At 44.3% G+C, this 27,543-nt stretch overlaps 1 protein-coding gene across 1 annotated transcript in view; it reads left to right on the plus strand.

Annotated features, from left to right (window-relative positions):
- The window catches only part of LOC121576479 (adenomatous polyposis coli protein 2-like), a 50,680-nt gene that overhangs the window by 15,373 nt on the left and 7,764 nt on the right, over positions 1–27,543 (plus strand). Inside the window, exons 2-14 of the mRNA XM_041889642.1 lie at positions 6,075–6,236; positions 10,377–10,467; positions 10,643–10,934; positions 12,775–12,883; positions 13,623–13,736; positions 13,992–14,078; positions 19,545–19,631; positions 19,990–20,377; positions 20,495–20,593; positions 20,719–20,858; positions 20,969–21,046; positions 21,205–21,321; positions 27,275–27,489. Coding sequence (XP_041745576.1) covers positions 6,096–6,236; positions 10,377–10,467; positions 10,643–10,934; positions 12,775–12,883; positions 13,623–13,736; positions 13,992–14,078; positions 19,545–19,631; positions 19,990–20,377; positions 20,495–20,593; positions 20,719–20,858; positions 20,969–21,046; positions 21,205–21,321; positions 27,275–27,489 — 1,958 coding nt within the window. The 5' untranslated portion in view covers positions 6,075–6,095. The remainder of the gene's footprint in view (positions 1–6,074; positions 6,237–10,376; positions 10,468–10,642; positions 10,935–12,774; positions 12,884–13,622; positions 13,737–13,991; positions 14,079–19,544; positions 19,632–19,989; positions 20,378–20,494; positions 20,594–20,718; positions 20,859–20,968; positions 21,047–21,204; positions 21,322–27,274; positions 27,490–27,543) is intronic.

The raw sequence follows: 27,543 nt of genomic DNA on the forward strand, positions 1-27,543 counted from the left end.
ACTCTGGTCTAACAAGCGTTTGTTCATTCTGTAATTGCGCAGTTTGATTGTTGAGAGAGGTTATGTGATTCGACTTGAGCTAAATAAGACAACCGAGTACAGACAGGACAACAAAATGGACTGAATTCAATGAAACCCACCACTCTGTAAAAATCATCTAGCTTTTGCACTGCTTAAGTTGCAATAAAATGTTATTTTTTTCTATTTCACTAATAAATGTACAATTAATCATATAAAAATGTGCATTGGTTTTGTATAGCAACAATGTTTTTCCTCAATACAAATCTAATTGAACTCCAGTGAAAGAGGCTTGAGTTTATATTATTATATATTATTATATATTTTTATATACCGGTCCTCTATTTATTTATTTCTATAAACTGGGTGGTTCAAGCCATGAACGCTGATTGGCTGAAAGCCGTGGTATACCACGGGTATGACAAAACATGTATTTGTGCTGCTCTAATTATAGTGCATTCGGAAAGTATTCAGACCCCTTGACCTTTTCCACATTACAGCCTTATTCTGAAATCGATTAAATGAAAAATTTTCCTCATCAATCTACACACAATACCCCATAACGACAAAGCAAAAACTGGTTTTTAGATCTTTTTGCAAATTTATGAAAAATAAGTGTTCAGACCCTGTGCCATTAGACTCAAAATTGAGCTCAGGTGCATCCTGTTTCCATTGATCATCCTTGAGATGTTTCTACAACTTCATTGGAGTCCACCTGTGGTGAATTCAATTGATTGGACATGATTTGGAAAGGCACACTGTCTGTATAAGGTCCCACAGTTGACAGTGCACGTCAGAGCAAAAACCAAGCCGTGAGGTCAAAGGAATTGTCTGTAGAGCTCCGAGACAGGATTGTGTCGAGGCACATATCTGTGGAAGGGTACCAAAAAATGTCTACAGGATTGAAGGTCCACAAGAACACAGTGGCCTCCATCATTCTTAAATGGAAGAAGTTTGGAACCACCAAGACTCTCCCTAGAGCTGGCCGCCCGGCCAAACTGAGCAATCGGGGGAGAAGGGCCTTGGTCAGGGAGGTGACCAAGAACCCGATGGTCACTCTGACAGAGCTCCAGAGTTCCTCTGTGGAGATGGGAGAACCTTCCAGAAGGACAACCATCTCTGCAGCACTCCACCAATCAGGCCTTTATGGTATAGTGGCCAGACGGAAGTCACTCCTCAGTAAAAGGCGCATGACAGCCCGCTTGGAGTTTGCTAAAAGGCACCTAAAGGACTCTCAGACCATGAGAAACAAGATTCTCTGGTCTGATGAAACCAAGATTGATCTCTTTGGCCTGAATGCCAAGCGTCACGTTGGGAGGAAATATGGCACCATCCCTACGATGAAGCATGGTGGTGGCAGCATCATGCTGTGGGGATGTTTTTCAGACTTGTCAGGATCGAGGGAAAGATGAACGGAGCAAAGTACAGAGAGATCCTTGATGAAAACCTGGTCCAGAGTACTCAGGACCTCAGACTTGGGCGAAGGTTCACCTTCCAACAGGACAACGACCCTAAGCACACAGCCAAGACAACGCAGGAGTGGCTTCGGGACAAGTCTCTGAATGTCCTTGAGTGGCCCAGCCAGAGCCCGGACTTGAAATCCATTGAACATCTCTGGAGAGACCTGAAAATAGCTGTGCAGCGACACTCCCCATCCAACCTGACAGAGCTTGAGAGGATCTGCAGAGAAAAATGGGAGAAACTCCCCAAATACAGGTGTGCCAAGCTTGTAGCGTCATACCCAAGAAGACTCGAGGCTGTAATCGCTGCCAAAGGTGCTTCAACAAAGTACTGAGTAAAGGGTCTGAATACTTAAGTAAATGTCATATTAACGTTTTCTATTATTAATACATTTGCGTCATTATGGAGTATTGTGTGTAGATTGATTAGGGAAAAAAACAATTGAAGCCATTTTAGAATAAGGCTGTAACGTAATAAAATGTAGAAAAAGTCAAGGGGTCTGAATACTTTCCGAATGCACTGTACATTGGTAACCAGTTTATAATAGCAATAAGGCAACTCGGGGGTTTGTGGTATATGGCCAATATACCACGGCTAAGGGCTGTATCCAGGCACTCTGCGTTGCGTCGTGGATAAGAACAGCCCTTAGCCTTGGTGTATTGGCATATACCACAACCCCCTCAGGCCTTATTGCTTAAATATAAAACATTTAAACACGTACAATACTACATCAGCCTGATCTCTATTTTGTTCCACTGTGAATTCCCTAAGGGGGGACAGACACACGCAGTAATGAAATGCAGCACTATTCCAGCGTAGGGTTTGCCGCGCTGACATTGCGTGCCTGCCCGAGAGTAGTGGTCCGTAGCCTAATCTTTGTGACCCGCCAAAGGCGTAGACGCCCTTCCCTGTGATATAGAAGTGGCCTGCATTGTGCTGGTGTGTGCAGAAATGCCTCTAATGTCTGGAGAGCACCTCCCCCTCATCAACACTGCCGCTGCGGGGAGGAAAACTCATCACTCAGGCTGACAAAGAACATCTGTGTTACCGAGTCATGAGGCTTGAAAACGGGAGAGGAGGACACTGCTTAGATAACCTTTTTGTCCTCTGTCTGTGTGTTTTGTAGCTTATTGAATGGCCAAACGCAGAGTGAATTCCGGCTCGGCCAGGCGCAAACATTGATCAAAACGGAGCTAAACTTGATTTGACAGATGATACGTTTCACTCTGTACCATCTGCTGCCAACCATACACTGCAGAGAGGAGAGATGTGGCCGGAGGAGCCCTGAGCATCTACGTTGTTTATACAGTGCATTCGGAAGGCATTCAAACCCCTTCACTTTTTCCACATTTTGATACGTTACAGCCTTATTCTAAAATGGATTAAATAAATACAAATCCTCATAAATCTACACACATCACCCCAAAATGACAAAGCGTCAACAGTTTTTTAGGAATTCTTGCAAATGTATAAAAATTTAAGAAAAAACATTCTGTTATAAGTATTCAGACCCTTTGCCATTAGACTCGAAATTGAGCTCAGGTGCATCCTGTTTCCATTGATCATCCTTGAGATGTTTCTACAACTGGATTGGAGTCCACCTGTGGTCAATTCAATTGATTGGACATGATTTGGAAAGGCACACATCTGTCTATATAAGGTCCCACAGTTGAAAGTGCATGTCAGAGCAAAAACCAAGCCATGAGGTTGAAGGAATTGTCCTTAGAGCGCCGAGACAGGATTGTGTCGAGGCACATATCTGTGGAAGGGTACCAAAAAATGTCTACAGGATTGAAGGTTCCCAAGAACACAGTGGCCTCCATCATTCTTAAATGGAAGAAATTTGGAACCACCATGACTCTTCCTAGAGCTGGCCACCCGGCCAAACTGAGCAATCGGGGGAGAAGGGCCTTGGTCAGGGAGGTGAGCTCCAGAGTTCCTCTGTGGAGATGGGAGAACCTTCCAGAAGAACAACCATCTCTGCAGCACTCCACCAATCAGGCCTTTATGGTAGAGTGGCCAGATGGAAGCCACTCCTCAGTAAAAGGCACATGACAGCCTGCTTGGAGTTTGCCAAAAGGCACCTAAAGGTCTCAGACCAGGAGAAACAAGATTCTCTGGTCTGATAAAACCAAGATTGAACTCTTCGGCCTGAATACCAAGCGTCACGTCTTGAGGAAACCTGACACCATCTCTACGGTGAAGCATGGTGGTGGCAGCATCATCTTTGTCAGCGGCAGGGACTGGGAGACTAGTCAGGATCGAGGGAAAGATGAACGGAGCAAAGTACAGAGAGATCCTTGATGAAAACCTGCTCCAGAGCACTCAGGACCTCAGACTGGGGCGAAGGTTAATCTTCCAACATGACAAAGACCCTAAGCACAAAGCCAAGACAACGCAGGAGTGGCTTCGGGACAAGTCTCTGAATGTCCTTGAGTGGCCCAGCCAGAGGCCGGACTTGAACCCGATCAAACATCTCTGGAGAGACCTGAAAATAGCTGTGCAGCAACGCTCCCCATCCAACCTGACAGAGCTTGAGAGAATCTGCAGAGAAGAATGGGAGAAACTCCCCCAAATACAGGTGTTCTAAGCTTGTAGCGTCATACCCAAGAAGACTCGAGGCTGTAATCGCTGCCAAAGGTGCTTCAACAAAGTACTGAGTAAAGGGTCTGAATGCTTATGTAAATGTGATATTACAGTAAAAATAAAATAAAAAAATGGTGTGTATTGTGTGTAGATTGATGAGGAAAAGCAACAATCTAATCCATTTTAGAATAAGGCTGTAACCACAATACTAACCTAATTAACAGAGTGAAAAGAAGGAAGCCTGTACAGAATATAAATATTCCAAAACATGCATCCTGTTTGCAACTTGGCACTAAAGTAATACTGCAAAAAATGTGGCAAAGCAATTAGCTTTTTGTCCTGAATACAAAGTGTTATATTTGGGGAAAATCCAATACAACACGTTACTGAGTACCACTCTCCATATTTTCAAGCATAGTGGTGGCTTGTAATCATTAAGGACTGGGGAGTTTTTCAGGATAAAAAATTAACTAAATGGGGCTAAGCACAGGCAAAATCCTAGAGGAAAACCTGGTTCAGTCTGCTTTCCATCAGACACTGGGAGATTAATTAACCTTTCAGCAGGACAATAACCTATAACACAAGGCCAAATCTACACTGAAGCCTCCTGTAGCTCAGTTGGTAGAGCATAGCACTTGCAATGCCAGGGTTGTGGGTTCAGTATGAAAAATGTATGCACTCACTAACTGTAAGTCGCTCTGGATAAAAGTGTCTGCTAAATGACTAAAATGTAAATGTAAAATGAGTTGCTTACCAAGAAGACAGTGAACGTGGCCGAGTTACAGTTTTGACTTAAATCTACTTGAAAATCTATTGCAAGACCTGAAAATGGTTGTCTAGCGATGATAAACAACCAATTTGACAGAACTTGAAGAATTTTTAGAAGAATGATGGGCAAAAGTTGCACAATCCAGGTGTGGAAAGCTCTTAGAGACTCACCCAGAAAGACTCAGGGGTGTCATTACTTATGTAAATTAGATATTTATGTATTTGATTTTCAATAAATGTGCAGAAAATTCTAAAAACATTTTTTCACTTTGTCATTATTGGGTATTGTTTGTAGATTGGTGAGATATAAATATATCTATATATATAATCCATTTTGAATTCAAGCTTTAACACAACAAAATGTGGAATAAGTCAAGGGGTATGAATACTTTCTGAAGGCACTGTATCTATGTATGGAAGAGCCATGAACATATTTCTATCTATGTTGTTTATATCTATGTATGGAAGAACCATGAGCCTCTCTTTCTATCTATGTTGTTTATATCTATGTATGGAAGAACCATGAGCCTCTCTTTCTATCTATGTTGTTTATATCTATGTATGGAAGAACCATGAGCCTCTCTTTCTATCTATGTTGTTTATATCTATGTATGGAAGAGCCATGAGCCTCTCTTTCTATCTATGTTGTTTATATCTATGTATGGAGGAGCCATGAGCCTCTCTTTCTATCTATGTTGTTTATATCTATGTATGGAAGAACCATGAGCCTCTCTTTCTATCTATGTTGTTTATATCTATGTATGGAAGAACCATGAGCCTCTCTTTCTATCTATGTTGTTTATATCTATGTATGGAAGAGCATGAGCATCTATTTTCTATCTATGCTTGTTTATATCTATGTATAGAGGAGCCATGAACATCGCTCTTTCTATCTATGTTGTTTATATCTATGTATAGAGGAGCCATGAACATTGCTCTTTCTATCTATGTTGTTTATATCTATGTATAGAGGAGCCATGAGCATCGCTCTTTCTATCTTTGTTGTTTATATCTATGTATAGAGGAGCCATGAACATCGCTCTTTCTATCTATGTTGTTTATATCTATGTACTGTATGATTATATATTAGGAAACAATATGCATTGCTTATAATAAGCAATGCATAATGTGCTGGAGTGCTGGAGTTAAGCACACTAACCTCCAACCCTCACTAACCTCCAACCCTCACTAACCTCCAACCCTCACTAACCTCCGGCCCCACTTGTTCTTCTGCCTTGCAGAGACCACAACATTGCCTGAAGATGGCGAACTCCACGGCTTCCTATGACCAGCTGGTCTACCAGGTGGAAGCTCTCCGCCAGGAGAATTCCCATCTGCGGAGAGAGCTGGAGGACAACTCCAACCACCTGTCCAAGCTGGAGAACGAGACCACCGACATGAAGGTGAGAGAGGTTAGAGGGACGACCCCAGGGCTAAGAGAGAAATAAGAATAGGAGGATAAGATTATAGTGTTGATTTGATGATTGGTTAGAAAGGTGGAATTTCAACCATTTCCATATTTCCTTGACCTCTTTGTTTGTTATGTTTGTTATTTCTCTGCATCTGGACTAAAGATTAAAAAATATATACAGTGAGGGAAAAAGGTTTTTGATCCCCTGCTGATTTTGTACGTTTGCCCACTGACAAAGAAATGATCAGTCTATAATTTTAATGGTAGGTTTATTTGAACAGTGAGAGACAGAATAACAACAAAAAAATCCAGAAAAACGCATGTCAAAAATGTTATAAATTGATTTGCATTTTAATGAGGGAAATAAGTATTTGACCCCCTCTCAATCAGAAAGATTTCTGGCTCCCAGGTGTCTTTTATACAGGTAATGAGCTGAGATTAGGAACACACTCTTAAAGGGAGTGCTCCTAATCTCAGCTTGTTACCTGTATAAAAGACACCTGTCCACAGAAGCAATCAATCAATCAGATTCCAAACTCTCCACCATGGCCAAGACCAAAGAGCTCTTCAAGGATGTCAGGGACAAGATTGTAGACCTACACAAGGCTGGAATGGGCTACAAGACCATCGCCAAGCAGCTTGGTGAGAAGGTGACAACAGTTGGTGCGATCATTCGCAAATGGAAGAAACACAAAAGAACTGTCAATCTCCCTCGGCCTGGGGCTCCATGCAAGATCTCACCTCGTGGAGTTGCAATGATCATGAGAACGGTGAGGAATCAGCCCAGAACTACACGGGAGGATCTTGTCAATGATCTCAAGGCAGCTGGGACCATAGTCACCAAGAAAACAAATTGGTAACACACTACGCCGTGAAGGACTGAAATCCTGCAACGCCCGCAAGGTCCCCCTGCTCAAGAAAGCACATATACAGGGCTGTCTGAAGTTTGCCAATGAACATCTGAATGACTCAGAGGAGAACTGGGTGAAAGTGTTGTGGTCAGATGAGACCAAAATCGAGCTCTTTGGCATCAACTCAACTCGCCGTGTTTGGAGGAGGAAGAATGCTGCCTATGACCCCAAGAACACCATCCCCACCGTCAAACATGGAGGTGGAAACATTATGCTTTGGGGTGTTTTTCTGCTAAGGGAACAGGACAACTTCACTGCATCAAAGGGACGATGGACGGGGCCTTGTACCGTCAAATCTTGGGTGAGAACCTCCTTCCCTCAGCCAGGGCATTGAAAATGGGTCGTGGATGGGTATTCCAGCATGACAATGACCCAAAACACACAGCCAAGGCAACAAAGGAGTGGCTCAAGAAGAAGCACATTAAGGTCCTGGAGTGGCCTAGCCAGTCTCCAGACCTTAATCCCATAGAAAATCTGTGGAGGGAGCTGAAGGTTCGAGTTGCCAAACGTCAGCCTAGAAACCTTAATGACTTGGAGAAGATCTGCAAAAAGGAGTGGTACAAAATCCCTCCTGAGATGTGTGCAAATCTGGTGGCCAACTACAAGAAACGTCTGACATCTGTGATTGCCAACAAGGGTTTTGCCACCAAGTACTAAGTCATGTTTTGCAGAGGGGTCAAATACTTATTTCCCTCATTAAAATGCAAATCCATTTATAACATTTTTGACATGCGTTTTTCTGGATTTTTTTGTTGTTATTCTGTCTCTCACTGTTCAAATAAACCTACCATTAAAATGATAGACTGATCATGTCTTTGTCAGTGGGCAAACGTACAAAATCAGCAGGGAATCAAATACTTTTTTCCCTCACTGTATATGAGGCACTCTCATCGACGGGGCTGTAGTGGAACAGGTTGAGAGCTTCAAGTTCCTTGGTGTCCACATCACCAACGTGATGGTCCAAACACACCAAGACAGTCGTGAAGAGGGCACAACAAAGCCTATTCCCCCTCAGGAGACTGAAAAGATTTGGCATGGGTCCTCAGATCCTAAAAAAATTATACAGCTGCACCATCGAGAGCATCCTGACTGGTTGCATCACCGCCTGGTATGGCAACTGCTTGGCCTCCGACCGCAAGGCACTACAGAGGGTAGTGCGTACGGCCCAGTACATCACTGGGGCCAAGCTTCCTGCCATCCAGGACCTCTATATCAGGCGGTGTCAGAGGAAGGCCCTCAAAATTGTCAAAGACTCCAGCCACCCTAGTCATAGACTGTTCTCTCTGCTACCGCACGGCAAGCGGTACCGGAGTGCCAAGTCTAGGTCCAAAAGACTTCTCAACAGCTTCTACCCCCAAGCCATAAGACTCCTGAACAGCTAATCATGGCTACCCGGACTATTTGCACTGCCCCCCCACCCCATCCTTTTACGCTGCGGCTACTCTGTTAATTATTTATGCATAGTCACTTTAACTCTACCCACATGTACATATTACTTCAACTACCTCAACTAGCCGGTGCCCCCGCACATTGACTCTGCACCGGTACCCCCCTGTATATATAGCCTCCCTACTGTTATTATATTTTACTTCTGCTCTTTTTTTTCTCAACACTTTTTTTGTTGTTGTTTTATTTTTACTTTTTTTGTTAAAAATAAATGTACTGTTGGTTAAGGGCTGTAAGTAAGCATTTCACTGTAATGTCTGCACCTGTTGTATTCGGCGCATGTGGCCAATACGATTTGATTTGATTTGATTTGATATATGAAAGACACAGATGACAATGTGTTGCTTTGATGATAGCTCATAAAGATGGCAGCAATTGTCCTTTGTTTTTTAAAAGGACAATGTTTTCATTTTGGATTTTCTCTATGCCTACATCTGGGACTTTTCCCTCCATTTTGTCAAGCCGTGGCTAATAATATGATTTAAATACAGATAGGACATTTTCCCATTCAAAATCCACTCAGTTCTGCCTCAGATGTATAGAGTTCAGCCCCAATTCTGAAGGATGCTGTAGACTTCATGTAACTCCTTCGCAAGTGACCCGGTTTCTCTCCTGAGTGACTGAGTGACTGGGATCCATCCAGTTGTCCTCGTTACAGTAATGATGCCAGCAGGGATTGAGACAAGCTGCCGAGGAAGAAGGAAACCATTAGACCATATAGCCCGCTAAGACATTTTCTCATTATCGATTATTTTGAAATCCCGGCTTGTCTGACAGGATCTTTCTTCTTTGATATAGTCATTTTTTCTCTGTGGCTAAGCCTCTGCCTGGATTCCAGGAAATAATCTGCTTCAAATTTCTGTACACTCCTCCCTGTCACACCATGTGCAATTAGGCTTTACTGTTAGGTATCTGTCTGTTTATCAACGAAACACTTGGTTTTTATAGACATGCATCATAATAGGATATCTGTGTCAGGGTCTGTGGTGATATTGTAGCCTAGGTCACAGTTTTGTGCCAGGCTAGCATTAAACTTTGCCAGAATCACAGCCTGTGGGGAGTTTGGATTACTGGCAGAATTAAGGACCATTCCAAGAGGGGTGGAATCAGGGTTTCCAATGTGCTTTAGAGTGGCTTTAGCCTAAATGCTGTGTACTGTGGACTACCACTGAACTACTGGGTACCTGATTCTGAGAGGCATGAGCAGAAAGGGCAAAACACATATCATAATCTGGTTATTAAAAACGTCCAACTCGTCCTTCGTTCATAACTAATTATTTCAATCCGAATTGATGAAATGAACAACAAAACATACCAAAACGAAACAATTTCTCTATTCCAGCCAGCAACATCAATCATATAATAGTCTGGATAGGTCGCCATCTTTAAGATGTAATTGTAGGTGCTAACCCCAGTGCATGCTGGTCCGCCCTATCACTCCTCTGGCACACAGCTGGATTATCCCCAGCTAAAGCCTTTATATTCCTGAGGGCAGCTTGAGCTATCAGCAGACAACCAGGACGCTCTGTAAGGAGCTCACAAAGCCAGACACTGGTGGCAAATAGACCTAACCTTCCAAACCCAAAACAACCCCTTGGAGAACATTGATTTGAGGCTAGGATTTTACATTGATTTGGCTGTGATTTCCCTCTAGGAGGTCATCGTAATCCCAACAGGTTGTGACTCATTTTTGGTTTCACTGTGGCCACAACAACAATTTCATTTGACTGGGTTTCTGGTTGGACACAGATAGTGAATTGCTTTCTCCTCTCTAGGGGGTTCTGAAGGGGCTGCAAAGCAAACTGGAGCTGGAGGCTGGCACTTTGGCCTCCTCTGGGAGGACTGATGTGCTGGACCAGCTCAAAGGTATGTGTGCTGTAACCCTGTGCTTTTCTGTCTATTTTCTCACCTTTTAATGTTTGTTTAGACTGATATTGTACACAACTCATTAATTAATTCAATATCAGCTATTTCAATGGTTCATTTTTAGAAAATAAAATCATATTTATTTTTTCCAATATTAATGACATTTCTCTCTCAGAGTTGCACATGGACTTGACCAACTACTATGAGCTGAAGTACCAGCCGCAAAACCTGCGCGTCCTCCCAGAGAGTCTAGCCAGTCTGGCAGCTCAGTCGGGTGACATGGGCGATCGTCTGGCCTGCTTGCCTCCATCCTCCTCCAGAGCCAGGAGCCCCCTGCGGCCTTCATCCCGCCAGAGCACCTCTCTGTCTGGGGAGGGCACGGCTGTGCACCCTGGAGCCCTGGCAAAAGCCATGCTGGGAGACGGACGCGTCACGGCCCAGCATCTGGAAGATCTATACAAAGAGAGGTTAGCGCTTTGCCATCGTTCAATCAGATGTACAGTTGAAGTCGGAAGTTTACATACACTTAGGTTGGAGTCATTAAAACTCGTTTTTCAACCACTCCACACATTTCTTGTTAACAAACTATAGTTTTGGCAAGTCGGTTAGGACATCTACTTTGTGCATGACAAAAGTAATTTTTCCATCAATTGTTTACAGACAGATTATTTCACTTATAATTCACTGTATCACAATTCCAGTGGGTCAGAAGTTTACATACACTAAGTTGACTGTGCCTTTAAACAGCTTGGAAAATTCCAGAAAATGATGTCATGGCTTTAGAAGCTTCTGATAGGCTAATTGACATAATTTGAGTCAATTGGAGGTGTACCTGTGGATGTATTTCAAGGCCTACCTTCAAACTCAGTGCCTCTTTGCTTGACATCATGGGAAAATCAAAAGAAATCAGCCAAGACCTCAGAAAAAGTATTGTAGACCTCCACAAGTCTGGTTCATCCTTGGGAGCAATTTCCAAACGCCTGAAGGTACCACGTTCATCTGTACAAACAATAGTACGCAAGTATAAACACCATGGGACCACGCAGCTGTCATACCGCTCAGGAAGGAGATGCGTTCTGTCTACTAGAGATGAAGGTACTCTGGTGCGAAAAGTGCAAATCAATTCCAGAACAACAGCAAAGGACCTTGTGAAGATGCTGGAGGAAACATGTACAAAAGTATCTATATCCACAGTAAAAAGAGTCCTATATCGACATAACCTGAAAGGCCGCTCAGCAAGGAACAAGCCACTGCTCCAAAACCACCATAAAAAAGCCAGACTACGGTTTGCTAACTGCACATGGGGACAAAGATCGTACTTTTTGGAGAAATGTCCTCTGGTCTGATGAAAAAAATATATAACTGTTTGGCCATAATGACCATCGTTATGTTTGGAGGAAAAAGGGGGATGCTTGCAAGCCGAAGAACACCATCCCAACCGTGAAGCACAGGGGTGGCAGCATCATGCTGTGGGGCTGCTTTGCTGCAGGAGGGACTGGTGCACTTCACAAAATAGATGGCATCATGAGGAAGGAAAATTAGGTGGATATATTGAAGCAACATCTTAAGCCATCAGTCAGGAAGTTAAAGCTTGGTCGCAAATGGGTCTTCCAAATGAACAATGACCCCAAGCATACTTCCAAAGTTGTGGCAAAATGGCTTAATGACAACAAAGTCAAGGTATTGGAGTGGCCATCACAAAGCCTGACCTCAATCCTATAGAAAATGTGTGGGCAGAACTGAAAAAGCATGTGCGAGCAAGGAGGCCTACAAACCTGACTCAGTTACACCAGCTCTGTCAGGAGGAATGGGCCAAAATTCACCCAACTTATTGTGGGAAGCTTGTGGAAGGCTACCCAAAACATTTGACCCAAGTTAAACAATTTAAAGACAATGCTACGAAATACTAATTGAGTGTATGTAAACCTCTCACCCACTGGGAATGCGATGAATGAAATAAAAGCTGAAATAAATCATTCTCTCTACTATTATTCTGACATTTCACATTCTTAAAATAAAATGGTGATCCTAACTGACCTAAAACAGGGACTTTTTACTAGGATTAAATGTCAGGAATTGTGAAAAACTGAGTTTAAATGTATTTGGCTAAGGTGTATGTAAAGTTCCGACTTCAACTGTATGTATTACTAGTAATACTAAATCAAACATCTTTAAAATACTACCTTAAAAATAATAATTCACTATAAATCACTAGACCCTTAAAAAAAAAGGTGAGGTACTATGAATCCCCAGTGATGTTGTGGTGGATGGTAGTCAATGTGTTAAATGTAGCTGTGTGTGTTCTAGGACGATGCTTCTAAGTGAGATAGACAAGGAGGAGCGGGAGCGTCGCTGGTACTACAGCCAGCTCCAGGGACTCTCTCAGCGGCTGAACCAACTGCCACGCATCGACACGGTGAGAGCACTTTAACGCCACTGAGTCTCCAGAACATTCTCTCCTGCACAGTGCTCAGACACAGTGGACTATAACAGACAGCAGTACAGAACACAGTATACTTGTACTCAGCACTCAGTTGCAGGAAATGTAGGCACTTTTTTTGGAAACTGTCGCCCCCTCTTATTTCATTGTGTGCTTGTTGGAAAATGCCTCTTTGGAAACAGTTTAGAGTATGAGTAGAGTAGAGTATTACTTTATTATTTAATGGACAGACAAAATGTTTTATTGCTTTCTTGTATGTTCATTGTCATGAAATCAACTCAATATTGTTTTAACAGGGGCACAGGCAAGAGTTAAACCACAGATAGAACAATGAGCCAGATATTTCACCGGATGTATAAATGTGAAGCATCCGCTTCATGTTTCCACTCACTACCAAATATGGTGATGAGAGGAAGCCCAGTGGCCGGCAGTGTGAGAAAATGGAGCGAGATGGATTTTGCAAATAAATGCTAGATTACACCAATAGGATCTCTCTAGCTTGTGCTTGGTTCTGTCCACCTCCTTGCTTGTTCTGCCCACTATGATTAATTTGCTCCCATTGGAAACGACAGGCTCTGGTCTATCTTGGGTTAGTTATAAAAAATATTTGGTTAAGCTTTTCGGCAGAGAAGCTAGCATCCATTTTGTTTCAGAATGCCCCAAAATGGAGGCTTGTGTTGTGTGGAAACTAAGCTATTTTTCCTTATCTTAACAGTTCTCCATACAGATTGACCTCATTCGTCAGCAGCTGGAGTTCGAGGCACAGCAGTTGCGTTCTGTCATGGAGGAACGATTCGGAACCAGCGATGAAATGGTCCAGAGGACACAAGTAAGGAGAGGGACTCTGCCACGTCTGTCTCTGTCATGGCAACACACACAGTAACATTTGGCAACTATTGTCAAAACGTTCAGTTACATTATTGCGTGTGGAACTTCTTTCTGAAACATGTTTTGAATGCAACACACACATTTTACATGAAAAAACACAGAAATTAAAACTGTGCTGTCAGAAGGTGTTGTACAATGTTTGTCGCGACACAAAATGGCTGTGGCGACTAAAGACTCTTTTTGTCTCCCCTCACAGATCCGTGTGGCTCGTCTGGAACAGCTGGAGAAAGAACTACAGGAGGCCCAGGAGTCTAGAGGCACACAGGAGAAGAGCCTGTGTGAGGTGAGATAACACACTCACACATACACGCACACACACACACACACACACACACACACACACACTTGAAACTCAAGTAAAACATGGGGGCCTTGTATTGAATGTCCAACAGAGGCAGAACAGAGGAATTAGTTGGAAAGTGGAAACATAAGACTTCAATCACAGAGACTGTTGTGAACAATGAATAAGCACAGTGAGTACGGTTACATGCACATAATAATATGATTATTGTGAATAGTCCGATTAATATAATAGTTCAAATTAAACATTTACATGCTTTGCAAGAAGAACGATTTCCCTAATAATCCTGTTTACATGGACACATCTGAAATCAGGCTACGTGATGGGACTTTGATAAATGCAGAAAATCGGCAATCAAAATAAACGTTATACCACAGCAACCCTGTTATTTTTGTGAAGCCTATTTGATTCTGAGTTCGGACATATCAAGTTTTTATTTGAAAACTATTTCTAGATGCATACTTTTTCCTGAACTCACTTCACTCGCGCAAAAGAAGGAAGCTCGCGCTGCTCGTGCTGGCACATGCGCAGATCAAACACACAGCTGTAACTATGATTAGGTGTTAACTTGTCCTTATAATTTGAAAGATTGCTCAGAAAGCCAGGTGTTTTAATCGCTGTATGCTTACTTCGATTATGACCTTACGCTGATTAAGATAAGCAGAGTAAGGTTTTTACATGACTAATGCCATACTCAGCCTACTGCCATAATCAGTTTAATATAAAATTATTAGTGTGCATGTCAACATACTGTACTCAGAGATTGAGACAAGCAAGTGACAGTGACAGATAATCCTGTGTTCTGTTTTCACACAATAATTTTTTACTTTTTTACAATAATTTTAAAACATGAAAGATGACAAGGATTATTTTCACTCTGAGGTGATTTATTTATTTCCTATTGTCTGCCGCCTCAGCAGCTTTTGGTCAATTTAGATCATATTGTCAGTTTTCCTTGTCCTTTGGCTGGTTGAATATTTCCCTCACTACTTCCTCTCCTGCGTCTTGTCAGCACTGCGCTGAATGTTTTATAGGTGCTTTGAAATATTGAGGCTATGCGATCACTAGGTGGGGTGTACACAAACAGATGCAGTGGTACAACTCTGCCTGCAACACTGACACATGCTGAACATGTGTGACAGAATGTTTGATGTGCCTTCTAATGCATATTTACTGATTACACAGGCACACCACCATATTGGATTTACAATAAATATTAAATGCCTGGAAAACCACAAGCTACTCCAGGTAATTTAATATTGATGAGAAACACAGACGAGAATGTTGTTTTCATTTGAAAATGAACACTCAGTAACTGTGAATTTAACACCAGGTTTGGAAATGTTAAAATTAGTCCTGCTTTATATAGTCATAAGTTATTCGTAATTTTACTTGAGGGGGTTCCACTTAGAGTTAATTAATTATGAACTACACTGAACAGAAATATAAATGCAACATGAAACATTTTGAAATATTTTACTGCGTTACAGTTCATATAAGGAAATCAGTCAATTGAAATAAATTCATTAAGCACTAATCTATGAATTTCACATGACTGGGAATACAGATATGCATCTGTTGGTCACAGATACCATTAAAGAAAGGTAAGGCGTGGATCAGAAAACCAGTCAGTATCTGGTGTGACCATTTGCATCATGCAGCGCGACACATCTCCTTCACATGGAGTTGATCAGGCTGTTGATTGTGGCCTGTGGAATGTTGTCCCACTCCTCTTCAATGGCTGTGCGAAGTTCCTGGATATTGGCAGGAACTGGAACACGCTGTCGTCCACGTAGATCCAGAGCCTGACAAACATGCTCAATGGGTGACATGTCTGGTGAGTATGCAGGCCATGGAAGAACTGGGACATTTTCAGCTTCCATGAAATGTGTATAGATCCTTGCGACATGGGGTCGTGCATTGTCATGCTGAAACATGGTGATGGCGGCGGATGAATGGCACGACACTGGGCCTAAAGATCTCGTCACGGTATCTCTGTGCATTCAAATTGCAATCAATAAAATGCAATTGTATTTGTTGTCCGTAGCTTATGCCTGCCCATACCATAACCCCAACACCACCATGGGGCACTCTGTTCACAACGTTGATATCAGGAAACCGCTCTCCCACACAACGCCATACACGTTGTCTGCCATCATCCTGGTACACTTAAAACCGGGATTCATCCTTGAAGAGCACACTTCTCCAGCTTGCCAGTGGCCATCGAAGGTGAGCATTTGCCCACTGAAGTCGGTTATGATGCCGAACTGCAGTCAGGTCAAGACCCTGGTGAGGACGACGAGCATGCAGATGAGCTTCCCTGAGACGGTTTCTGACAGTTTGTTCAGAAATTATTCGGTTGTGCAAACCCACAGTTTTATCAGCTTTCCAGGTGGCTCGTCTCAGACCATCCCGCAGGTGATGAAGCCGGATGTGGAGGTCCTGGGCTGGCGTGGTTACATGTGGTCTGCGGTTGTGAGGCCGGTTGGTCGCACTGCCAAATTCTCTAAAATGACGTTGGAGGCAGCTTATGGTAGAGAAATTAACATTCAATTATCAGGCAACAGTATAGTCAGCATGCCAATTGCACTCTCCCTCAAAACTTGAGACATCTGTGGCATTGTGTTGTGTGACATAACTGCACATTTTGGAGTGGCCTTTTATTGTCCCCAGCACAAGGTGCACCTGTGTAATGATAATTCTGTTTAATCAGCTTCTTGATATGCCACACCTGTCAGGCGGATGGATTACCTTGGCAAAGGATAAATGCTCACTAACAGGGATGTAAACAAATTTGTGGCCAATATTTGAGAGAAATAAGCTTTTGGTGCGTATGGAACATTTCTGGGATCTATTATTTCAGCTCATGAAACATGGGACCAACAATTTACATTTTTGTTCAGTATAGCTTGAATAAATCATTGTGGACAAATCGATTGAGGCCATTTGATAATTTTTCAGATTGAACTTGGGCAAACCTTTGGCCTAGAAAAGCAGAAATAAACAAAACAAAAAACAATTAGTCAAACAACATCTTGATTGGCCCACAGTAATAGTTTCTTAAAGCCAATTTATGCTTGATCTGAAAATGTGGTCGGAGGCTCCGTATGGAGGGTGTGATGCAATTGTGGGGCCTCCGTAGGCACGCAGAGGCCAAATTGAGCTCCGTACCGCATTGCCATGCTTCCCAAATGCTGTAACAATGCGGAGGGCTCCGTATAAAGCCACATTGACATCAATGGTTGACGGTAGATGGGGGCGGGAGGGCCTGTATAAACACAAACTCACTTCCTTAACAACTTCCTTCACAACAGCTCTGCTCAACAGCTCTGCGCTGCTCCGCAAAGCGCAATAATTATGAATGCCCTGACTTCTATAGAGGCCGTATCACTGTAAATGCTGCACGGCCAATGCAGACGGCGGATTGACCATGCAGTGCCTTTAAGTCAGCTGATCATTATGCAGTACAAGCCTAAAATGTGTTATAATGACCTGTTCTGAGTAGAATATTTCAATTAGTAGGCTATTTACTGTATATAATATTGACGTCGTCCTGTGGTTTCCATTTGTGATAGATTCTTATAAGGAGAGTGCACTGTAACTGTGTGCAGAAGTACGTCATACAGTAGGATCTATAATACTGTAGGTTGTGGAATGTTGTGTTATCCTGTAATATACTGTAAATCCACTTTTCTCTCTCTCTCTCTCTCTCTCTCTCTCTCTCTCTCTATCCCCACCTCTCTCTCTATCATAGCTGCCGTGCTGCTATGCAGAATGCGGGCTTTGCCCCTCTTTAGCTCGGCTCCAATTGGCCGCTCCTCCTAAAGAGTATAGCGTTGCTTTGGCACTGCAAGCTTGGCACAGCAGGAGTGGGTGTTTCGGTTGAGTGGGTCTCAGACCGGCCCGTCTAGGTGTCTGTGTATCTGTCCTCTGGGCTCTGTAGGAGAATAGCAATGAGTTCTCTAGTACCAGGATGCAGGAAGAATGAGAATGAACAGGGGCAACAATAGACACATTGTACCATGTTTTTCTGGGCTATTGTCAACCATCTTGCGTCACACAGCAGGTTCCTATGCAATCCAGTGTAAGCATTTGATGATTTATTTAAGCTGCGTGGCTACGACAATGAATGGGGTAAAAGCCACGGCGGATACAATCCATCAAAACACAGACACATTTAGCATGTTTATCTTGTTATCGGCGAGATCACACTTTATTGCTTACAACATGATGGAGCTATTCAGACAAGTATATGTCTAAAAGCCCTCCGCCTTTGTCTGAAAGCTAGTCTTCGGTGTGATCAGGCACAGGCCTGGTTACCATGGTGATGGACTGGGGGAATGAAAGAGTTGATAGATGACTCTCTGAAGATTTGCGATGGAGCCAATCGGTTTGTTGAATCCAAATGGAGTGTGTCTGTATGCTGGGAGTGTGCAGTTGATACCTTATGAGAAAAGACATGAATGTCTGTCTGCAGGGCCAAGATTAAGATGCAGGAGGTGAAATTAAATGTATTGATATCTGTTAGTTGTCTATTGACAATAACATATCACTCTGGTGTTCACTTCAGGAGATACTGATGCTGACTACTAAATACTTTTTATGTTTGGACAGCAAATGTAGGTACATTGTTTTTCCCAATGATCTACCAATGCCAGAGGCTGGATACATTTGTTATTTATTTAGGCCCACTTATCGGGTATAATTATATTTGGGATATTAACAAATATTGTGGTAAAATAAATGTTCATAATCTTTCCATTCAGATGTAATTCAGTCTGTTAAACCCAATAAATATAACTCACTCCAATTTGTATACATACAGTATTGAATATAATTATGGAATATAATTTATCTACAAAGACATTAGTCTATTTTAAAAACTCTATTCTATTTTAAATAATCTATAGGATTGTAATTTAGACATTTAGACTGCAATTAATAACAGAATACATTATCTCAAGGGCACTTGGAGGTCAGTCTTGATTGTGAAGCCTGTATTGAAATTTGTTTTGGATGATATTAAATCAATACTTTGACTCCAAGTAGCATTTTTCATCCTATCTTCTTTTTAAGTTGTGAGCCAAGATTGTTTCAGCACTTTTATTTCCATGACTGATCAAAACTCATTTTCTCATGCTCTCTCGTCTCTCTGCAGAAGACATATAGTGAGCAATATGCTTGGAAAATTGCAATAGAATCGCAGTATAGAATCGCAATACATATACAATTGTGAAAGTCGCAATACATATCGTATCGGCAGCTAAGTGTTGTGATAATATCATATTGTGAGGCCTTCCCCAGCCCTAATAGAAAGGTAAAAAGCAAACAGCCTGCAATTGACTTTTATGCTACAAAATGAAAAATTATTCATGTCAGTTACTTGACCCTTATTGACATGAAGCAGTTTGAAACCATGTCATTTACGATCCCTCTCTTTCTTTGCAGATCTCAAGCTGTGAAAAGCTGCCTATTCCCGAAACTGAAAATGCTTTGACTGCTTCTGCTCTGGATGCACACAGAGATGGAAGCAGAGTAAGGCCATCATAACATCTTTAGTAATGATGAATTGAGTTTGCATTAGTGGCTCTGCATTATTTAGATGACTATTTGTGTAAGTGGACAATACTCAGATCCCATGGAGCCATGTGTAGTGAAAGTAGATCTTACATGGTTATGATAATATTGAACCACCATTTTGTGACTGGGTATTTCGATGGTTTTACATAATATGCAAGTTATGCATATAATGTTATATCAAATATCCTCTTCAGGTCATTGCTATAAAATATTGAGGCATCTCTCAGTCGACTTACCTGCCAAAATAAAGGTAAATAAATGAATGAATGAAATACGTACTCACCACGGCCATTGTGTATTTAATCTGGATTAGGTGGAGGTGGTGTTCTGGCTGCTCTCCATGCTGGCCAACCGGGACAGGGAGGAGATGTCCCGCACTCTGCTGGCCATGTCTAGCTCCCAAGACAGCTGCATCGCCATGCGCAAGTCCGGCTGCGTCCCCCTGCTGGTGCAGATCCTGCACGACGGCTCAGGGGGTGCCGGAGAGTCGGCCGGGAGTGTAGCATGCAGCCGGGAAGCCCAGTCCAGAGCCAGCGCTGCCCTGCACAACATAGTGTACTCCCAGCCTGACGAGGGCCAGGCCCAGCGGGAGATGAGGGTGCTGCACGTGCTGGAGCAGATCCGCTCACACTGTGACAGCGGCTGGGACTGGATAGAGAGCCACGTGCGGACGCCCTCCCCCGGAGGTACTACAATCACAGGTTAGTAGAGGAGGATTATTTTAGGAGATTCATGCGATCGCTATAGCAGACAGTGGATTATATAGTGATGTGAGAGTAATTCAAGATGTACTTGTCCGTGTTCCGTGTTGTGTTCAGACATCCCTGAGCCAGTGGAGCCCCAGATCTGCCAGGCCATGTGTGCTGTCATGAAGCTCTCCTTTGAGGAGGAGTACCGAAGAGCCATGAATGAACTAGGTTAGTGAACAACACGTCAGTGGGAAATATACACAGACGATAAAGCATAACCATAAAGAAAAATATTATATGTGAATTAATCAATTGTTCAGTTTGTGATGTGCATGGCTGGTGTTTCTGTTTAGGGGGGTTGCAGGTAGTTGCAGAGGTGATGCACTTGGACCAGGAGCTGTACGGCATGCAGAACGATCCCATCAATATGGCGCTTCGACGCTACGCGGGAATGGCACTGACAAACCTTACTTTCGGAGATGTCGTAAACAAGGTATCAATCGAAAAGCATCGAATCACTGAGAGGGATACATATTTATCTGATTTGTAAGGATATTTTTCAATAAAGATAAATGACTTATGTCTGACCTGTCTTTTATACAGGCCACTCTCTGCACAAAGAAAAGCTGCCTGCAGGCCATTGTCGCCCAACTTGCATCTGATAGTGAGGAACTACATCAGGTACGATGTTGTTACTACTATACTAACTACTTCCAGAGTGTATTAATTCTGTCACCATTTCAGGATCACTAGACATGACTATTTTTAGTTTCAGTGGTTCAAATACATTTTTCCAGTACCACATGGCTGAAGAGGTCATGTCTATTGCTCCCTCACAGGTAGTGTCGAGCATTCTGAGAAATCTGTCATGGCGTGCAGACATCAACAGCAAGAGGGTCCTTAGAGACGTAGGGAGTGTAACAGGATTGATAACCTGTGCTCTTCAAGCTACAAAGGTAAGATCACACCTAGATTATGTGATCGATGCAAGTTGGCAATTGTAACCAAAGCAATTATCGAAGGAAATAATTGCAAAATATAATAAATAAAAATATACAGTACCAGTCAGAAGTTTAGACACACCTACTCATTCAAGGTTTTATCTTTATTTAGACTATTGTCTACATTGTAGAATAATAGTGAAGACATCAAAACTATGAAATAACACATATGGAATCATGTAGTAACCAAAAAAGTGTTAAACAAATCAACATATATTTTATATTTGAGATTCTTCGAAGTAGCCACCCTTTGCTTTGATGACAGCTTTGCACACTCTTGGCATTCTCTCATACAGCTTCATGAGGTAGTCACCTGGAATGCATTTAAATTAACAGGTGTGCCTTGTTAAAAGTTAATTTGTGACATTTCTTTCCTTCGTAATGTGTTTGAGCCAATCAGTTGTGTTGTGACACGGTAGGGGTGGTATACAGAAGATAGCCCTGTTTGATAAAAGACCAAGTCCATATTATGGCAAGAACAGCTCAAATAAACAAAGAGAAACGACAGTCCATCATTACTTTAAGACATGAAGGTCAGTCAATACGGAACATTTCAAGAACTTTGAAAGTTTCTTCAAGTGCAGTCGCAAAAACCATCAAGCGCTATGATGAAACTGGCTCTCATGAGGACCGCCACAGGAAAGGAAGACCCAGAGTTACCTCTGCTGCAGAGGACAAGTTCATTAGAATAACTGCACCTCAGATTGCAGCCCAAATAAATGCTTCACAGAGTTCAAGTAACAGACACATCTCAACATCAACTGTTCAGAGGAAACTGCGTGAGTTAGGCCTTCATGGTCGAATTGCTGCAAAGCAACCACTACTAAAGGACACCAATAAGAACAAAAGACTTGCTTGGGCCAAGAAACACAAGCAATGGAGATTAGACCGGTGGAAATATGTCCTTTGGTCTGATGAGACCAAATGTGAGATTTTTGGTTCCAACTGCCGTGTCTTGGTGAGAGCAGAGTAGGTGAACGGATGATCTCCGCATGTGTGGTTCCCACCATGAAGCATGGAGGAGGAGGTGTGATGGTGTGGGGGTGCTTTGCTGGTGACACTGTCTGTGATTTAATTAGAATTCAAGGCACACTTAACCAGCATGGCTACCACAGCATTCTGCAGCAATACGCCATCCCATCTGGTTTGCGCTTAGTGGGACTATCATTTGTTTTTCAACAGGACAATGACCCAAAACACACTTCCAGGCTGTGTAAGGGCTATTTGACCAAGAAGGAGATGATGGAGTGCTGCATCAGATGACCTGGCCTCCACAATCACCTGACCTCAACCCAATTGAGATGGTTTGGGATGAGTTGGACCGCAGAGTGAAGGAAAAGCAGCCAACAAGTGCTCAGCATATGTGGGAACTCCTTCAAGACTGTTGGAAATGCATTCCAGGTGAAGCTGGTTGAGAGAATGCCAAGAGTGTGCAAAGCTGTCATCAAGGCAAAGGGTGGCTACTTTGAAGAATCTCAAATATAAAATATATTTGATGTCTTCACTCTTATTCTACAATGTAGAAAATAGTAAAAATTAAGAAAAACTCTTGAATGAGTAGGTGTGTCCAAACTTTTGACTGGTACTGTATACAGTGGTGTGAAAAAGTGTTTACTCCCTTCCTGATTTTGTTATTTGTTTGCATGTTTGTCACACTTAAATGTTTCAGATCATCAAACAAATTTAAATATTAGTCAAAGATAACACAAGTAAACACAAAATGCAGTTTTGAAATGAAGGTTGTTATTATTAAGGGAAAACAAAATCGAAACCTACATGGCCCTGTGTGAAAAAGTGTTTGCTCCCCTGTTATAACACAACTCAACTGTGGTTTATCACACCTTAGTTCAATTCCTCTAGCCACACCCAGGCCTGATTACTGCCACACCTGTTCTCAATCAAGGAATCACTTAAATAGGACCTGCCAGACAAAGTGAAGTAGACCAAAATATCCTCAAAAGCTAGACATCATGCCGAGATCCAAAGAAATTCAGGAACAAATTGGAAAGAAAGTAGTTGAGATCCATCAGTCTGGAAAAGGTTATAAAGCCATTTCTAAAGCTTTGGGACTCCAGAGAACCACAGTGAGAGCCATTATCCACAAATGGCGAAAACATGGAACAGTGGTGAACCTTCCCAGGAGTGGCCGGCCGACCAAAATTACCCCAAGAGCGCAGCGACGACTCATCCAAGAGGTCACAAAAGACCCCACAACAACATCCAAAGAGCTGCAGGCCTCACTTGCCTCAGTTAAGGTCAGTGTTCATGACTCCACCATAAGAAAGAGACTGGGCAAAAATGGCCTGCATGGCAGAGTTCCAAGACGAAAACCACTGCTGAGCAAAAATAACATTAAGGCTCGTCTCATTTTTGCCAGAAAACATCTTGATGATCCCCAAGACCTTTGGGAAAATACTCTGTGGACTGACGAGACAAAAGTTGAACTTTTTGGAAGGTGTGTGTCCCATTACATCTGGCGAAAAGTAACACCGCATTTCAGAAAAAGAACATCATACCAACAGTAAAATATGGTGGTGGTAGTGTGATGGTCTGGGCCTGTTTTGCTGCTTCAGGACCTGGAAGACTTGCTGTGATAAATGGAACCATGAATTCCGCTGTCTACCAAAAAATCCTGAAGGAGAATGTCCGGCCATCTGTTTGTGACCTCAAGCTGAAGCGAACTTGGGTTCTGCAGCAGGACAATGATCCAAAACACACCAGCAAGTCCACTTCTGAATGGCTGAAGAAAAACAAAATGAAGACTTTGGAGTGGCCTAGTCAAAGTCCTGACCTGAATCCTATTGAGATGCTGTGGCATAATGTCACGATCGTCGTAGGGAATAGACCAAGGCGCAGCGTGATGAACGAACATGTTTAACTTTATTATCTTTAGTGATAATAGAACAGCAATAAACAAAACAACAAACGACTCGTAACGTCCTAGGTATCATAGACCAACACGGAACAAGAACCCACAAACACAAAGGGAAAACAGACAGCTGACACTCGTTGCCTCTGATTGGGAGTCACTCTAGCCAACATAGAAATAAACACAACTAGAACTACCAACATAGAAATCTAACACATAGAATGAACACACCCTGGCTCAACATATAGAGTCCCAGAGCCAGGGTGTGACAGTACCCCCCCCCCCCTAAAGGCGCGGACTGCGACCGCGCCTCAACTAGAGCAAAACAGGGGAGGGCTGGGTGGGCATACCTCCTCGGCGGCGGTTCTGGCTCCGGCCTTGCCCACCACCCTCCAATAAACCCCCCATAGCGCCCCAGGTCCGGTCTGGCCCCGCTGGCTGGAGCTGAACTGGACGTAGCAGGAGCGGTTAGCTTCAGCTCCGTTGTGGAGCAGTTGACCGGTACCTGATTAGGCACCGGTGACCCAGGCACGGGTTGTGCCGGACTGACAACGCGCACCCCTGGCTTGGTGCGTGGAGCAGCAACGGGCCGGACCGGGCTGACGATGCGCACCCCTGGCTTGGTGCGTGGAGCCGGAACGGGCCTCACCGGACTGACGACTCGCACCCCTGGCTTGGTGGGTGGAGCAGCAACGGGCCGGACCGGGCTGACGATGCGCACCCCTGGCTTGGTGCGTGGAGCCGGAACGGGCTTTACCGGGCTGACGACTCGCACCCCTGGCTTGGTGCGTGGAGCAGCCACGGGCTTTACCAGGCTGACGACTCGCACCCCTGGCTTGGTGCGAGTAGCAGGAACGGGCTGGACCAGGCTGACGACTCGCACCCCTGGCTTGGTGCGAGTAGCAGGAACGTTCTGGACCAGGCTGACGACTCGCACCCCTGGCTTGGTGCGAGTGGCAGGAACAGGCCGGGCCGGGCTGGCGATGCGCACCGTAGGCTTGGTGCGCAGTGGCAGGAACAGGCCGGGCCGGGCTGGCGACGCACACCGTAGGCTTGGTGCGAGTGGCAGGAACAGGCCGGGCCGGGCTGGCGACGCGCACCGTAGATTTGGTGCGAGTGGCAGGAACAGGCCGGGCCGGGCTGGCGATGCGCACCGTAGGCCTGGTGCGAGGGGCAGGAACAGGCCGGGCCGGGCTGGCGACGCGCACCGTAGATTTGGTGCGAGTGGCAGGAACAGGCCGGGCCGGGCTGGCGACGCGCACCGTAGGCTTGGTGCGAGTAGCAGGAACAGGCCGGACCGGGCTGGTGACGCACACCGTAGGCTTGGTGCGTGGAGCAGGGACAGGCCGGACTGGGCTGGCGACGCACACCGTAGGCTTGGTGCGAGGAGCAGGGACAGGCCGGACCGGACTGGCGACGCACACCGTAGGCTTGGTGCGAGGAGCAGGGACAGGCCGGACCGGACTGGCGACGCACACCGTAGGCTTGGTGCGTGGAGCAGGGACAGGCCGAACCGGGCTGTGGAGACGGATAGGAGACCTGGAGTGAAGAGCGGCCACAACCCGTCCTGGCTGAATGCCTACCCTCACACACTCTGTGTGAGGCATCCGCACAGGACGTACAGGGCTGTGTACCCGTACTGGCATAACAGCACGTGACACAGGAGCAGGATATCCGGGACCGCGGAGAGGCATTGGAGACCACGAGCGTTGAGCCGGCACACTCCGTCCTGGCTGCATACCCACCTTCGCACGACACGTGCGGGGTGCTCGCACAGGACGTACAGGACTATGCCGGACCACTCGTGGCACAGTACGCCGCTCCGCATACCGCGGAACCTGCCCCGTCCCATGCTGCCATGCCTGAGTACGGGAAGTTGGTTCCGCTCTCCATCCAGGCTCCGCCAACCTGCCTTCTGGCCCCCCAAACCCGGTGGCCTCCTCTCCAAATCGCCCTGTGGCAGCCTCCTGCTGCCCAGCCGCCCATGCCGTGTGCCCCCCCCTAAAAATGTTTTGTGGTTGCCTCTCGTCCGTCCGACGATGACACTGCTGACGCCGCTGCTCCTCTCTCGCCAGGGCCTTAATCCTAGCCCATGGTCCTTTTCCCCCGAGCATGTCCTCCCAGGACCATACTTTGCCCACCTGGGCCATCGCCAACCTCTCCATCTCCTTTCCCGGCGCTTCCTCCCATGTCCAGTCTGCCTGCTCCTGGACACGCTGCTTGGTCCTTGTATGGTGGGTTCTTCTGTCACGATCGTCGTAGGGAATAGACCAAGGCGCAGCGTGATGAACGAACATGTTTAACTTTATTATCTTTAGTGATAATAGAACAGCAATAAACAAAACAACAAACGACTCGTAACGTCCTAGGTATCATAGACCAACACGGAACAAGAACCCACAAACACAAAGGGAAAACAGACAGTTTAAATATGGCTCCCAATCAGAGACAACCAACGACAGCTGACACTCGTTGCCTCTGATTGGGAGTCACTCTAGCCAACATAGAAATAAACACAACTAGAACTACCAACATAGAAATCTAACACATAGAATGAACACACCCTGGCTCAACATATAGAGTCCCAGAGCCAGGGTGTGACACATAACCTTAAAAAGGCAGTTCATGCTCGAAAACCCTCCAATGTGGCTGAATTACAACAATTCTGCAAAGATGAGTGGGCCAAAATTCCTCCACAGCGCTGTAAAAGACTCATTGCAAGTTATCGCGAACACTTTGTTGTTTCTGCTAAGGGTGGCCCAACCAGTTATTAGGTTGTAGGGGGCAATCACTTTTTCACACAGGGCCATGTGGGTTTGGATTTTGTTTTCCCTTAATAATAACAACCTTCATTTCAAAACTGCATTTTGTGTTTACTTGTGTTATCTTTGACTAATATTTAAATTTGTTTGATGATCTGAAACATTTAAGTGTGACAGACATAGAAACAAATAAGAAATCAGGAAGGGGGCAAACACTTTTTCACACCACTGTGTATATATATCTCTAACGCAATGTTAATGCAAAATCCCATTTTAGGAATCCACCTTGAAGAGCCTCCTCAGCGCTCTGTGGAACCTGTCAGCACACAGTCCTGAGAACAAGTTAGCCATTTGCTCAGTAGATGGGGCTCTGGGCTTCTTGGTCAGCACCCTCACCTACAGATGTCAGACCAACTCACTGGCAATCATTGAGAGTGGAGGTGGCATCCTGCGTAATGTGTCCAGTCTTGTGGCCACACGGGACGATTACAGGTATTTCCTTGAATGGAATTCTATATCAATGCAACTGTTCAATGATTATTGCCA

Source organism: Coregonus clupeaformis, chromosome 11 (assembly GCF_020615455.1).
Source record: "Coregonus clupeaformis isolate EN_2021a chromosome 11, ASM2061545v1, whole genome shotgun sequence".
NCBI lineage: Eukaryota > Metazoa > Chordata > Actinopteri > Salmoniformes > Salmonidae > Coregonus > Coregonus clupeaformis.